At 39.2% G+C, this 15,931-nt stretch overlaps 1 protein-coding gene across 2 annotated transcripts in view; it reads left to right on the forward strand.

The window, feature by feature from the left end:
• sh3kbp1 (SH3-domain kinase binding protein 1) overlaps positions 1-15,931 on the forward strand; it is a 267,662-nt gene that overhangs the window by 168,960 nt on the left and 82,771 nt on the right. For both annotated transcript variants that reach the window (XM_063051077.1, XM_063051078.1), the window contains exon 7: positions 14,621-14,696. In XM_063051077.1, coding sequence (XP_062907147.1) covers positions 14,621-14,696 — 76 coding nt within the window. The remainder of the gene's footprint in view (positions 1-14,620; positions 14,697-15,931) is intronic.

Consider the following 15,931-nt stretch of genomic DNA (forward strand, 5'->3'; position numbering starts at 1 on the left):
GGAAAAGAATAAAGAGTCGATGTTTTGGGGCAATGTCTTTGGAGCAATGCAGTTGTCTTAGTCTATTACTAAAAGTGATCCTCTGTTCAGTCAATGTGGCTCTCCCCATTTGTATTCCTGTTGCTGTTCCCACTCGACTTTCTGTCAGTCAGTTGTGTTTGACTATTTTCTCCCATGCACACACCTTTGCCTACCCAAGTTTCCTTTTTCCACCACTCCATCCTAACAAACACCTGCATAGGTGTCCTCTTCTAAACTCTGCATGTCCTGCCCTTCCCCTAACAATTTCCTGCAAATTAGCTGTCCTTTTTCCTTTCATTTATTCTTTTCATTTTCCTGGAACTGTTCCCATGTGACACCTCCCCCACCAAACCTGTGACCTGTGTCTTGCTTCATCCTTACGTGGATTACCTTGCTCCTACTTGCCTTCAGGAGCCCTGCTTCCCTCATGCACCTCCTCGCCACTTAAATTTGCCCACACCATAAGTAGGAATGATTCCAATGACTCTTGTTTCCTTCTCTCCCTTTCTTGCTCTCCATTTTGCCCTTTCTTTATGTTGTTCTCCCTGCTGTGCTGCTTTCCCATTCTTGCTTAGTATCCTGTTGCTTGCTAGTGGCATGCATCTCTTTGGTTCACTGAGCCTTATATTCTGCACGGTGTCAGTTTCATAAGTGTATTGAGGGAAAAATAGCAAATTAAGGACGTGGGCTTCTTAGATTAATTGTTGTATGCTCTTTCCTTGTCAAAGTGTCAAGTCTGCCAGACATTGAATGCTGGCTGTCTGTCTGTGCTATTTAGTTATTTCCTGGTATGCCTTCATCTTCCTTTTCCACTCTAAATTCTCATGACATTCAGAATTTTATTTTTAATATTTACTTTCAGTTCTTTTTTCCACTGATGTCTTTTAGTGCTTTAATTGTCTTTTTTTTCTGAGAATTTGAAAATATGAAACCGATTTTTCTTTAATGTTTTCTACTGTTCTGACTTATATTTTCTAAAAGCAAATTAAAGTAATTGAAGAACTTTAGAATGCACACACTGAAACAACAGCGGTTTGCTGTTTGCTGCATTTTTAGGAGCTCCATTAGACCTGTCTGTTTAAATCTCATTAACATTTCATTTGTTCTATCAACTCCATTTTTTGTGCATTACTGTTGCCAGCTATAAATAAAGTTTAAAGCTATTGAAAAAAAAATCCATTTTCACAATCAAATTTATCCCTGTATATTATGAAGAAAGAAATGCTCTTTAAAAACTTTTTGCGGGCTTCCAGCTGGGTACAGGTTATTGATTTTAGCTGACATTTCGATAACAAACTCTGGCGCCTTCATCAGGGGTGATACCTGGGCCATCTAGTTTGGTGGTATTTATACCCCTGTTGTTTGCCCCTCCTGATTGGTTAGTCCTCATCCAATCTGGTTTCCACTCTCTCACCTTGTTTACAATCGAATTCCACTTCTTACTCAGAGTGAGACCTTGGTCTTTGTTAAAATTCTTTTCCTCTAGTTTAATTTCAATAGCTTCCTTTACCAGGCAGTCCCAAAAGCCATTGGCGCAGCACAGTGGTTTTGTGTTTTCAAAGCCAATCCTATGGCCATTGCGAATGCAATGTTTTGCTACCACCTACTTTTCCGGGTAATCCAAACGGATACGCCTCCTGAAATCCTTGATGCAGGCCAATATACACTGCTCAGCATTCACAGGTAATCCAGCCATTCTGGGACCCAGGTCACCTTGGACCCACGTAAGCTGTGATGTGAGCTTCCTTACAGGTTTGTGGATAGTATTAATCCAGTATTTCTTCAGTATCCTGGTGATCCTTCCAGAAACCATAGAATTATAGGGAAGTCAGGCGGTAGCAATGGGTTCTTCCTTATTGTTAAGTTTCCTGCTTTTTGTGTCAGCCTTCTAAGGGCCCGATTGATTTCCTTCACCTTGTAGCCATTCTGTAGAAACATTGTGCGTAATCGTTTTATTTCCTTGTGGAGGCTCTCCGGGTCTAAAATAGTTTTCACACGGTTAATGAAAGTAGAAAGGACTGCTCTATGTTGGGAGGCATGATGGTGGCTGTTATTGTTGTGGTATAAGTCCATGTGAGTGGGTTTCCGACAGATGCCATGTCCAAGGCTATTGTCCAGTTTCTGTCGTATTAGAATGTCCAGGAACGAGAGGCAACCATTCTTCTCCATCTTCATTGTAATTTGAATGTTTGGATGTATGCTGTTCAGATGGTCGTGAAACTGTTGGAGGGCCTGTAGTCCATGAGACCCCACTATGAAGGTGTGATTGATGTAAAGCATTGGAGATGCAAAGGCAATGAACTGAGAACCCTCTCCTCAAAGTCCTCCATGTAGAAATTAACAATAACTGGCAACAGGGGCAATCCCATGGCCACTCTGTCCATTTGTTCATAACAGGTCCCCTTATAGAGGAAGAACATTGATGTAAGGGTGTGTTCAAAAAGGTGACTGCTACCCATATCAAACCTTGACTGCAGGAGGACCAAGCTGTCCTTAATGGGAACTCTTGTGAACAGGGACACCATGTCGAAACTGACCATTGTGTTCTCCGGGGTCAGATGGATGTTGGTTATCATTTTTATGAAGTTGTCGAATTCATGATGTGATGCTCATAGTCCCCAACAAAGGGAGACAGCATGATTGTTAAATGCTTAGTGAGGTTGCAAGTCAGAGAATCTATCCCACTGATGATTGGCCTGGATGAGGGAGACCCTCCTTATGTATCTTAGGGACCCTGTAAATTCTTGGTGGTACCACCACCTGAGGCAGAAGTGTCCTGCACATATCTGTTGGCAGTCTGGATTAACCGTGTGAAAACTATTTTGGACCCGGAGAATCTCCATGAGGAAATAAGACAATTACGCACAGCGTTCCTACAGAATGGCTACAAGGTGAAGGAAAACAAATGGGCCTTAAAAGGGCTGACAGAAAAACCAGGAAACCTAACAATGAGGAGGAGCCTGTCTTCCCTATATTTCCACGGTTTCTGAAAGGATCGCCAGGATCCTGAAGAAATACAGGATTGATACCATCCAGAAACCCGCAAGGAAGCTCAATTACAGTTTATGCAGGTCAAAGATAACCTGGGACTCAGGATGGCCGACATTTACAGGATTCCTTGTGAATGCAGAGCAGAGTATATCAGCCAAACGGAAAACACAGTGGAAACCCACATCAAGGAGTTCAGGAGGTGCATCAGTTTTGATTACCCGGAGAAATCGCCAGTAGCAGAACATTGCGTTTCAATGGCTATAGGATTGACTTTGACTGCACAAAACTACTGTGCCACACCAAATGGCTTTTGGAACTGCCTGGAGAAGAAAGCCATTTCCTCAAGAAAACTAGAGGAAAAGAATTTTAACAAAGTCATGCTCTAAGTAAGAAGTGGAATTCAATTGTAAACAAGGTGGGAGAGCAGAAATCTCATTGGATGAAGACAAACCAATCAGGAGGGTTGAACGACGGGGGTATAAATACCACTGGACCAGACATGCCTAGGCATTATTCCTGATGAAGATGGCAGAGTTTGTCTTTGAAATGTCGGTTAAAGATCGATACCTGTACCCAGCTGGAAGCCCGAGAAGAGTTTATTCATCACATACGCTGGGAAAGCACTAGATTCTTTTTCACTTTTTTTACTTGCCAGATACCGTAACTATTATGCAGTAGTAAAATTCTGATGATGTTTATTCTTTCATGGTGCCTGTATTTTAAATTGGTTATTCAAGAAGTAATTGGGAAATTGATCCCTTATTTTTGAGCAGGCTACTAACTGCTGGATGATAATACTTTAATAGCAAAAGTATAATTAAGAAAATAGTTAGTCTCCTCAAGGATCAATGTGGTTGGAACCACAGGAAGTGGGCAAGCTGTTGTAAATGAAAATGTCTTTTCTGTGCTTATAGTAGAGAAATCATGGAAACTAAGGTATTGGGGAAATGAATTGTGATGTATTGGAGCTTACATAACAACAGAAGAAGTCCTGGCGGTCCTAAGGCATGTTAAGGTGGATAAATCCACAGGGCTTTATAATGATAGAATAAAAGAATGGCTATGTAGGAAGAAAAGGTTAAATAGATCTTAGAGTAGGTTATAAGGTGGCATATTGTGTGCTGAAGGGCTTTGCTGTGCTCTAGTGTTCAATGTTCTGTACGTCTATCTGAAGACGTTGTGGATAGCTAGTGAAGAAACTGACGGTGCCCTGACAGAGATATTTGCATTGCTGTTAACCGTGGATGAGTATAAGTGGAGGGAAATTTACTAGAGGAAATTCTGAGGGACAGGATCTAGCAGCATTTGGAAAGGTAAGGACTGGACATTATGGCTTTGTGCATGGGAAATCATCTCTCAATGTCTTACAAATCTTACTGAGATTTTTTTGAAGAAGGGGAAGAAGGTAGAGAGTTTCTACGTAGACTTTAACAATGGCTTTGACAAGGTCCTGGTTGGCAGCTAGTGTGGAAGGTTAGATCACATGGGATCCAGGGCAAGCTAACCAATTGTATACAAAACTGATTTGTTGAAAAGAGGCAAAGGGTAATGATGGAGGGTGGAAGGGGCAAATCAGGATTTGGTGTTGGGTCCACTGCTGTTTCTCATCCATATCGTTAATATAGATGACGATGTTGTTAATAAGAAGACTACACCAAAACTTTTGGTCTGGTGGACAGTGAAGATTATCTAAGATTACAGTAGGATCTGGGGAAGTGGGCCAAAAAATGGCAGATGGAATTTAATTTGGACAACCGCGAGGTGTTGTATTTTTGGAAGTTAAATGAGGGTACTGGAGAGTGTTGGACGGGTACAGGTGCATTGTCCTAAAAGTGATGACACAGGTAGACGTGGTGAAGAAGGTGATTGGCATGCTTGCCTTCATTAGTTCATTGAGTACAGGAGGAGGAATGTCATGTTTTAATTGTACAAGACAATGATGAAACCACACTTGGAAGCTTTCGTGCATTTCTAGTTCCCCAGCGATAAGAAAGATGTCATTAAGCTGGAAATGGTGCTTAGAGATTCACAAGGATATTACCAGGATTGGAGTACTTGAGTTATAAGGAGAGGCTGGATAGGCTGAGATATTTTTTTCTAGAGTATAGGAGAATGAGGGTGGCCAGCTAGATGTAAGAATAATGAAGGGTATAGATAAGGTGGATGGTCAGTTCTCTCCACCCCCACCCCATGTGTGGGAGTCTAAAATAGAGGACATACATTTAAGATGAGAGGAAAAAGATTTAAAGGAGACCTGAGGGGCAGTTTCTTCATACAGAGAAAGGTTGCCTGGAACGAGCTGCCAGAGGAAGCTGTAGAGGCATGTACAATTGCATCAAAAGTGCATTTGGACAGGTACATGGTTTGAAGAGGTTGTGAGTGATTTGGGCCAAATTCAGGCAAATGGGGTTAGGTTGGATAGGTACCTTGGCTGGCGTGGATGAATTGGGCTAAAGGCTGAAGTATAATTCTGATTTTACATTTATAAGCCATAAAACTGTAGCTTCTCTTAATGCAGTATACTTCTACTTTCATTACAGTTTGGGTTGCTTTATTAAAATAAGCTCAACATGTGTGCTAATCTGTTACTTCAAAATACGGTGATTCATTATTGTACTGCTGCAATATTTTTTGCTTTGTTGGGTGACAAATCAGAATAACCCTCCCACTGCCAAAAATGTTCCAGATCTATGTGCTTTCAATATGAGACATGCTAGTGAAGTTTTACACTTAAGCAGCTTATGATCTATGAAGTGGGCTGATCTTCCACTTGGTCACAAGTCAGAACATTGCTGTTATGAAGGTAATCACTGAGTTTCTCATAGTTTAATTATTTGCTCTGTCTTCTCTAGTTATCTTGTACAAACTGGGTTTTAGTTCTGCATGCTCTTTGTTCAAAGCATTTGGGTCAGCAATGGGGAAGATAAGCTAAGACTGAATTTACTGAGCATTTTACTTAACAGCTACGTTTAATTTGATTATTGTTTTCCCAATCATACTTTGGTTCTGATTATTGGCATTTGTTTTGCTTTAGTTCAAACATTTGAACTACTTCTCGTGATTATTTACATCATTGTTATTTTAAATTATTGAAGAAATATAATTTTAATTAGCTTTAGTCCTGATACAAGTCAGCAGTAAACTTATCTTTTAGTCTTTTAAACCAAGTATTTGTGTAACATGTTAATAATTGGTTTTAAGCAATCAAAAATTTGATGACAGCTTATTTTATAAAAATGACTTAATTATATAAATTACTGTTCAGTTAAATAATTTAGCACTTGGTTAATGTAATCCTTCTCTAAACTAAACTGAAGCTAATTTGATTTTTAGTTCTTAGAATGCATAAAACTATTTTGCAACAGAATATAAATTTATTTTCCTTTATCCTTTTATTTAGCAGGCCAATAGATATGAAGTATTTCACAGTAGTATCTATTGTAGATCTACAATACTTCATAGATTATGTGAGGAAACACTTTGACAGATCACCTTATTTTTAAACAGTCAACACTAGAGTCATATCATCTTCTTTGCAAAATATTCGTCAGCGTTTTTCCTTTATTGTATATTACTTCTTAGGTATACAAAAGGTTAATTTCTTCAGCAGTTCCTGTAAGTGGGAAGTAGCATGGTCAGATTTTCATTAAACCGGATGGCCAACTTCCTCTTGACAAACCAGATGTGTTTTAAAATGGTTGCATCTCTCTGCCCAGCTTCTGATTGTTTGGCGATGATCAAGTTGTGGTTTGTGAATGAACTATGCGGCTTGATGCTACTTCAGTAAATCAGATAAAAATGTTTTGTCAAAATAATGAAGGAATTTTATAAATGGAGTAATATGATCCTTAGTTTGCTAAGGTTAAGAGAAGTTGTGCTATTGCTAATTGTATAGTTTTGGAAGATATTCCATTTTTTAAAAATCCAATCTTTTAAATGTTGATTATGTAACAGCAAACCAATGCTATTCAAGAAGACCAGAGTACAAATTGTCTTGAACTTTCACAGCAGGAAGTTCAGGATACGTTCTCCATTTTGAGTGTCTTTATGCTTTGGTTCATTACACTCAGTGCCCAAGGGAAATTATCTTTTCAATAAATGATTTATTAAATTTTGCTTTTGAATTCTTCTTGAGACAGTCAAATAAACAATATTTGCAGATAAAATAGAATTTAGTTTAGAGTGTGTAGCCTGGAATACTGCTTATATTAGTATGAATAACATGTTTTTGATGAATGTGATTGGGGATGGGGAAAGTGGGTATTAGAGAGAAGAGAAGGTGTTCTTTGATATTTTTAAAATAAAAGTTAAATTAGTAGAATAATTATTTAACTAATTAGCCAAGTAAAATTGGCCAGAGTTAAGTTATGATTTTAACATTTGTCCTGAAAGAGTGGTCCAACTTCAGTTCTTCTAGTCAATGGAGTTATAGCAGAGCTCCTTATTCATGGATAATGCAAATAATTTGTTCGTTGGGAAATCCATTTTTTTCAGTCATGCTCTGAAAAACTACATGTGATGGAAATTTTGTCAACTGGAGTTCTAGGGGTCCTGAATTCAGACCTTGAGCATCATCTAGGTGCCTGCACAAGGCTGAGTATTATGTTGATAGTGCATTTTAGGAAATGGAGAACCTATGTATTAAATGATTGCTGAAGAGAGGGAAAAGGTTACAATGAAGGGAGAGAAAGAATGCCTTTCAGCCTGACTTGCAAGGGCTGTCTGTGAGCTCATTAAGTTGAGGTACCATCAATACAACCTCACTTCCCTATTCACTGACAGTCACATACCTTATGTTTCCCCTGTCAGTGCCATCTTTAGCATTCCATTTGCCACAGTGCAATAACAAAGCACCACATTCCATGCTAAAAATTAATAAATTAAGAATTAAATGTTGCATACAAAGAATATAATATTCCTTGCTTATCCTATCAGTGCTTCTTTTCCGTGTCCCCTGCCTGGCATGGTGTTCTGATTCAACTGCTGGTAGTTAGAGATTTGGTTGGTGGAAGGCTCATGTCCTTCAGTGGAGGATGATGTTGAGGGCCCAGAAGGCCTGGTTCCGGATTACACAGTCTCTCTTTGTTCAGCAGTCAACAGCTGCTTATGCAGCAGTGAAAGTTGCCACATGATTAGTCTCACAACTGCCATTTTCATGCTTCAAGCTGTGCACAAGGTCACAGTTGATGCCAGACTTATCTTAGCTGATTGATACAGTGAAAATTCTCACAATGCTGTGTTTAATGTACCAAGCATTTCAATGTGCATAATCTTTAGATGCAGGGAATCAGTCAATGCTCTTATTTGAGTCTTCTGCAGTTGAATGTGTGTGACCTTTAGTTTCTGGCTGGAATCTGAATTATTTGTAATGTTAGTGTCTCAAGTTAGTGGATGTAACTTTGAATTGTATCAATAGTAAGTGTTTTTCTTCATAGTCTTGATTTCTCACCACTACTTAACCAGGTTGCAATTCTTGGGTATCTGAAATGATTTTGACATGTAAGGTTATGACACAGAGTGGAAAATAATGTAGGTGGATTACGATTCTGATGTAATGTGAGTTAGAGGATTGAGTATGTTTCCTTAGTGGCTGCTTCTTTATTAGTTACCATTATATCTCAGTGGGAGTTAAGACTTGCCCCCCACCCCATCAAGTAATAGTTGCTATCTCTTTTACATTGTTGTTCTGCAATGTAGTTGCAGAATATAGTTGGCTGATGTAGATGTTTTAATTGAACTGTGAGACTGACTGTGGAAGAAACTAACAGCATCTGCAGATTTTTTCTTGTTTGTGATCTGCTGAAAGAACTTAGCAGGTCAAGCAGCATCTGTGGGAGGAAAGAAATTTGATGTTTTGGGTCAAAACTCTGCATTAGGGTCCTGAGACATTAAGGTTAGCTTTTGGCAGAAACATTCAGCTCCCAGTTTCATTTGAGCTTTGATCCATATTTAGTCAAAGTACTAAATTATAGAGCTGAGGTGAGAGTGTTTGACTAAACATACAAGAAGCATCTTACTGAATGTGACATCAAGACACTGATAAAACCAAAGTTAATAGTAACTATGGAAAAACCTGGCTGTAATCATTCAGGAAGAAAAACGTTTGTGGTGCTTCAAGGTCAATCACCTCCATTCAAGGGCTGTCTGAGTTCATCAGGGCAGTGGCCTCAGTTCAGTCACCATGAGCTACATTGTTATTGACTTTATCTCTATCATTATATGAAAAATGTTATACTTGCTTCCTGAAATGTGTTCCCCTTTAATTTTAATTGCAACTTCTGAAATAAGGATGTCATTAATAGGAACAAGAGTGAACTATAAAGCCCATGAAAGCTTTTGTGTCGTTGTCTAATGTAATGGCTGATTAGAGTTTGGTCTTGGTTTCACTTTTATACGTGTTTCCCAAACTTCTGATTCCCCTTTCAATTGAAAAATGTCTCTCAAGATTTTGAATCTATTTGATAATTCATCCTCCAGAGCTTTCAAAAATAAACCTTCGGAAAGAGAAAAGTCCTTTTCACTCACCTTAAATAGGGAGTTCTTACTCTATAAGTATGCTCACTAGTTCTAGATTTCACCTCCGCCATCCCTCAAGGGACACATTTTCTCAGTCTTTGCTTTGTCAAATATCCGGAGTAGAATCTTATTATTCAATAAAATCTAAACTGCAATATAGAGTCTTTTTTTTCATAAAACAACCCCTTTATCTCCAGAGACAACCTAACAAACTTCCTCTGACCTTCTGATGCACAGGGATATCTCTCAAATAAAGAGATAAAAGTTGTACATAGTATGTATAACAAGTGCTCTTCCATCAACTCTGCACTCACTTTTATGACCCCAGCGAGCATACCTTTGAGGTTTGGTAAATTTGTCAACCTCTTGGTTGGTTTGCTACCTTTTTCCTTGCAGTAGTGCTTGTTTGAGGTTCCTTTTTTTAACCTGAAATTGTTTTTATTGTTCAAGGAATGTTTTTAGTGTCTACAGTCATGAAGATTGATGCAGTATATCTTTTCAAAGTCTACTTCCTTTCCATATTCCCCATTATTTCCCTATACTCAAAGGACCAGCGTTAGCTAGTTACTGTCATTCTTTTTATGTATTTTATAAAAGCTTATACTGTTTATTTTTATTCCTAACTAGCCTACTTTCTTGATTATTATTTTTGAATTGTCCTTGATTTTCTAAAATCTTACCACTCTTGCCCTACCTAAACTTTGCAAAGTTTTATGACTTTTAACTTTCCTACCATCCTAGTGACATGCCCTGGTTAAGATTTTTACTGCTATGCTGTAGGTATTTCATTTTAGCAGTTCTGTGTCTGTTCTGCTTTCAGGCTGTTATGGTTTGAGCTAAGATAAGGGGCTTTGTTGTTCAGCTTAGGAATGTATTGTCATTCGATCAGGAAGGTGGAATTGGAGAAGGTTCTAGAGAATGCTAGGCGGAGAGGTTTTTGTGACAGACATTGGTGTGGGACAAGGTCTTTTCGGCAGGAGCTAAGAAAAGGCAGGAAGGAAGATGGTTGAGGATGCTGTTCCTGTTGCACAGGGTGCTTTGTGCAGATGAATGGCTTCATGGAGGAAGGACCAATACTCCCATGGGGGTGCCCATTTGTTTGAGATGGATTTTGAATAACATTCAGAAGGTGGTGTGTTCTTTCGCACCTACTGTGGGTGCAGCATGTGAGTTCAAGATAACTTCAAGATAAGCTCCAATTTATGGGCACATTTCAACTGGGTTAACTAATGGGCCTTTTTTTGGAACTCTTTTCTTTTTCCTACTAACTGCTTGATAAACCTGACATTAAGTATACTTTCTTCATAATTATATGCAGTGTTCGAGCTGTTATTTCTTGCCGATGGCTAATTGCATTGGGGCAGTATTCACACAGGATTCATACAGACTGGGGTTCAGGTGGGCGAGACAACCCAACCCCTCGGGTTTGGTGGGACCCAAATCATATGATTAGATTAGATTAGATTAATATACAGAGTCTGAGAAAGGTGGTTTTCTCACCATTGAGTCCATTAGCTTGTTAGTGAGGGGCTAACCAGCCGTGTCTCTAGACACCTGGTAAAAAGAGCTTTCATTTAGGATATGGTAGCTCCTTTCCCTGTAATTGAAAGAATTGTTTGACATTTTCTTAACTAAACTTATTTAGAAGCTTTTACTTTCTGCACCTTTTTTAAAGCTATTTTTCAGTATATGTGTTGTTTGTCCACTTCAGGGGTCCCCAACCTTTTTTGCACCGTGGACCGGTTTAATATTGACAATATTCTTGGGGGGGGGGGGGTGTTAATCACGTCCGGAATATAGGTGATAAGTCAACTATAAGTCACTTATTAGGGGCTAATAGACTCAATTTCGTTTCTAAAAGGGTTTATCTAATGAATTTAATATTAAACACACAGCGCATATTTTCCTCGCATGAATATAGTGATAAATCAATTATAAGACACTTATAAGTCAATAGCATCATAACATTTTAAGTAACATTTGGATATTAAACACACAGCGCATATTTTCCTTGTATGAACATATAAAATCATTGCAACACACCAATATTGCTGAATCAGTAGGAGGCCTGGGCTTGTTTCCCTGCAACGAGACGGTGCCATTGAGGGGTGATGGGAGACAGAGATACTGGAATGGGGTTCCTTATGTCCAGTCTATTCCGCAATTTAGTTTTCGTTGCATTCATTGCGGAAAATCCCGCTTCGCAGAAATATGATGTTGGAAATGGAAGCAACGTTTTCAGTGCTTTCGTGGCTATCTCAGGATATTCAGCCTTGACTTTGATCCAGAATGCCGGCAGAGATGTTATGTCAAACATACTTTTCAGCCCACTGTCATTTGCAATCTCGAGGAGTTGATCTTCTTCCTGCGCTGACATGGATGATTCACCAAGGACATTCACAAATGGGTCACGGACCCATTCCTTTGCACGTCTTGGGTCATTTGCGGTTGGGAAGTAACGCTCGAATTCTGTCGACAGCGAAGACAGGTGATCACGCACCAGCTGTGAGAAAGACGGTGCAGCCTCAGTCTCTCCCAAAATCTCAGCTAATGTTGGGAACATGTCAAATATGCCCCTGTCCACTCGCTGTCCCTACAGTTCCAGTTTGGCTTTGAAAGCAGACACTTTATCTGCCAACTTGAAGACAGTTGTCATTCTCCCCTGAAGTGACAAATTGAGTTCATTGAGCAGGTTGAAGATGTCACACAAATAAGCGAGTTTTGCTATCCACTCCTCGACACTAAAGTGTGCTGCCAGAGGTGACTTTTTTCCTGAAAGAAATCTCTGTAACTGCTCTCTTAACTCAAAAATCCTGGCCAGGGCTCTCCCCCTTGATAGCCACCTGACTTGAGTGTGTAAGAGAAGCGTTTGTGGTCTACATCCATTTCCTCGCAAAGCTGCTCAAACAGATGTTTCTTAGCCTTAGTAATACGGCTAGCCACTAAGTACGACGCTCTCAGAGCAGTAACATTTATGGAGGTGGTGACTCTCAGCACTTGCTTCTTACCTGCTTGCTCACGTCTTTTCCGCTCAAGAAACTCAGCAGGTTTGTCTTTAAGTGCAGGGTGCTTGGACTCAAGGTGTCGAAGCAGTTTTGAAGGCTTCATTGCCTCATTAGACAGCTTGTCTCCATATATCACACACAGGGGGCTTGGAGCATGCGAGTCACCAGTCGCAATAAAGCCATATTTTATGTACGACTCGTCGTATTTTGTGTTGAAGGAAGCTTTCTTTTTTTTGTAGTCTTGGGCTCAGCTGTCTCTGGGTTATCATAATTGTTAGGCCTTTTATGTCCCCTACCACCTCTTCTAAAGAAACTCTCAAGCAAAGTTTGTTTTTTACTCATCATACCGCCAAATCATATCGTTTCCTCGAGGCCTGGTAGCACATGCTTTGTGGCCCGATACTGGTCCGCGGCCCGGTGGTTGGGGGCCACTGGTCTACTTTATTTAGATGGTATGACTTAGCTTAGAATGAAGTAACTAATCACAACTGAAAAAGCAGTTTTTTGAAAAAGGTTCTGGTTGCAATTTTACATTAAATTAATGCACTTTTTAAAAGTTTATCTTATAACTCCATTCCCTATCCAACATATGTTGTATTATTTCCTTACGGTATAATACACAGACATTCTACTAGTGTCTGCTCCTCGCTGACAATCAACACTGGCACATCTAAGGATGCTTGCTTAGCCCACTCCTCTACTCTCTCCACAGCCACAACTGTGTGGCTAAGCACAGTTCAACCACCATCTATAAATTTGCTGATGACAGAACTATTGTTGGCAGAATTTCAGATGGTGACAAAAGAGGCGTACAGGAGTGAGATCAGCTGGTTGAGTGGTGTCACAACAACGATCTTGCACTCAATGTCAGTAACACCAAGGAATTGATTGTGAACTTCAGGAAGGTGAAGTTGAGGGAACACACACCAATCCTCATCGAGGAGTCAAGAATGGAAAGGATGAGGAATTTCAAGTTCTGGACATTTACAAATGCAAACACGAGGAATTCTGCAGATGCTGGAAATTCAGACTCATTCACCAGCAACTTTGATATGTATTGTCTGGACGTTTACATCTCTGAAGATCTCTCCTGGGCCCAACATATTGATGCAATTACAAAGAAGGCACAACTGCAACTATGTTTCATTAGGAATTTTAGCAGACTTGGTATATGACACCAAAAAGTCTAGCAAATTTCTACAGATGTGCCATGGAGGGCATCCTAACTGGTTGCATCACCGTCTAGTTAGAAGTAGTGACTGCACATGTTCGGAAAAAGTTGCAAAAATTTGTAAACTCAGCCAGCTCAATTATGGGCACTGGCCTCCCTACATCAAGGACATATTCATAAGGTGATGCCTGAAAAAGGCAATATCAATCATTAAGGACCCCCATCATCCAAGCCATGCCCTCTTCTCCTTGCTACTGAAGACACACACTGAATGTTTTGGGAATAGCCATCAGATTTCTGAATGTGCAATGAACCAACTCATGAACACTACTTCAATATTTATGTTGATCTCTTCGCAATACTTACTGAATTTTTAATAAATATATTATTGTAATTTATAGTTTTTTATTATGTATTGCAATGTACTGGTGCCACAAAACAACAATTATCACGACATATGTCAGTGATATTACACCTGATTCTGATTAAAGTGTGAAAGTCATACCAATTAATCAGACTCTTGGATGCATGAGAGTAATTCTTCCATTGATTTGCATGCTTGTGAAGTGACAAATATCAGAGCTCGCTGAAAATTTGGATTTTTATTTTCTGGTAGATTCAGAATGATTACAAGGGTGATGAAATTGTAGGTTGAGTAGTAATACTTGAAAATGTGTGATACACGTAAATGAAGGGAAGGATGTGTTGTTTTGTTGGAGGGGAAAAATGGGAATAGGTTAATTGGCCACACAGGAGTAGTGGACCTGTATGATAACATTCTATGAAATCAAGCATTATCTTGGTTTTTGTATTTGTGATCATTAATTACTCTTGGTTAAGCCAAAGATGAAGGGCACTATAGAGGCAGGTGATAAACATGTTGTAACCATGCTCTCTATTGCATGTTTTTTTTTAGCCTTCTGGAAAGAAGTTGCCTGTTGTTCCATCTTCTCAGGAGCCACCAAAATCTGAACCAGACAGCAAACCTAAGGGTAGGTGCAGTTATAAGGAGTGTCTCTTTTTTAAAAATTCCTACAGGGCAAATAGAACAAAAAATATTTCAGTCATCCTTATGTTGTCCTTGTTGGTAATGAATGACTTCAGCAAATCCTAAAGACTTCTCTAAATCAAATCTTGTTTTACTTTTAAATGCATTGTTTGCTTTAGAGAAAACCCAAAAATCACTAATGCACTTTCCTCAATAGGTAGGTCAAATGTAAAGTGACAGTACACTGTTAAGGGAAAACCCTTAATAGTGTTGATGAGCATAGGGATCCTGGGGTCGAAGTTCATAGCTCCCTGAAAGTGACTACACAGGTGGACAGGGTGGTTAAGAAGGCACATGGCATGCTTGTCTTTATTAGTCTAGGTACTGAGTTCAAAAGTCAGGAAGTTATGTAGAGGCTTTATAAAACTAGTTAGACCACATCTGAAGTATTGCATACAGTTCTGGTTACTTCATTATTGGAAGGATGTTGAGGCTTTAGAGAAGGTGCAGAAGAGATTTACCAGGATGTTGTCTCGATTAGAGGATGTTTGCTATAATGAGAGAATGGACAAACTAGGGTTATTTTCTCTGGAATGGTGTAAGCTGAGGGGAGATCTGATAAAGGTTTATGAAGTTATGAGAGACATAGATAGAGTAGACAGACAATATCTTTTTCCAGGTGTTGAAATGTCTAATACCAGAGGGCATGCATTTAAGGTGAGAGGGAGTAATTTCAAAGGAGATGCGAGGAAAAGGTTTTTTTTATGCAGTGCGTGGTGGGTGCCTGGGATGGTGGTGGAGGCAGTAACATTAGGGACTTTTAAGAGACGTTTAGATAGGCACATAAATGTGAGAAAAATGGTAGCATGTGGACATTGTGTAGGCAGAAGAGATTAGTTAGATATTTGATTACTAATTAGTTTAGCACAACATTGTGGTTTGAAAGGCCTGATCCTTTGCTGTACTGTTGTATGTTCTATGTTCTACCACTAGTTCCATCGCTGACAAAATCAATTAACTGATAAAATTCAGTTTTGATTACTGTGGTTTATGATCATCTAAGATGGCTTTGAGTGTGGATTTGAAGATAACAATGAAAGTGTTTGCATTTGCAGTTGGATAGTTTGGAATTGGATGATCTTTTGATGATGTAATTTAATCGAATGATTGTGTTGATGGTTAAGTTTTTTCCATGTTAAAACATTAATTGGATAGCATGATTTATTCTTAAAAGCAGTT

This window comes from Mobula hypostoma, chromosome 6 (genome assembly GCF_963921235.1).
Source record: "Mobula hypostoma chromosome 6, sMobHyp1.1, whole genome shotgun sequence".
In the NCBI taxonomy this organism is placed as follows: domain Eukaryota; kingdom Metazoa; phylum Chordata; class Chondrichthyes; order Myliobatiformes; family Myliobatidae; genus Mobula; species Mobula hypostoma.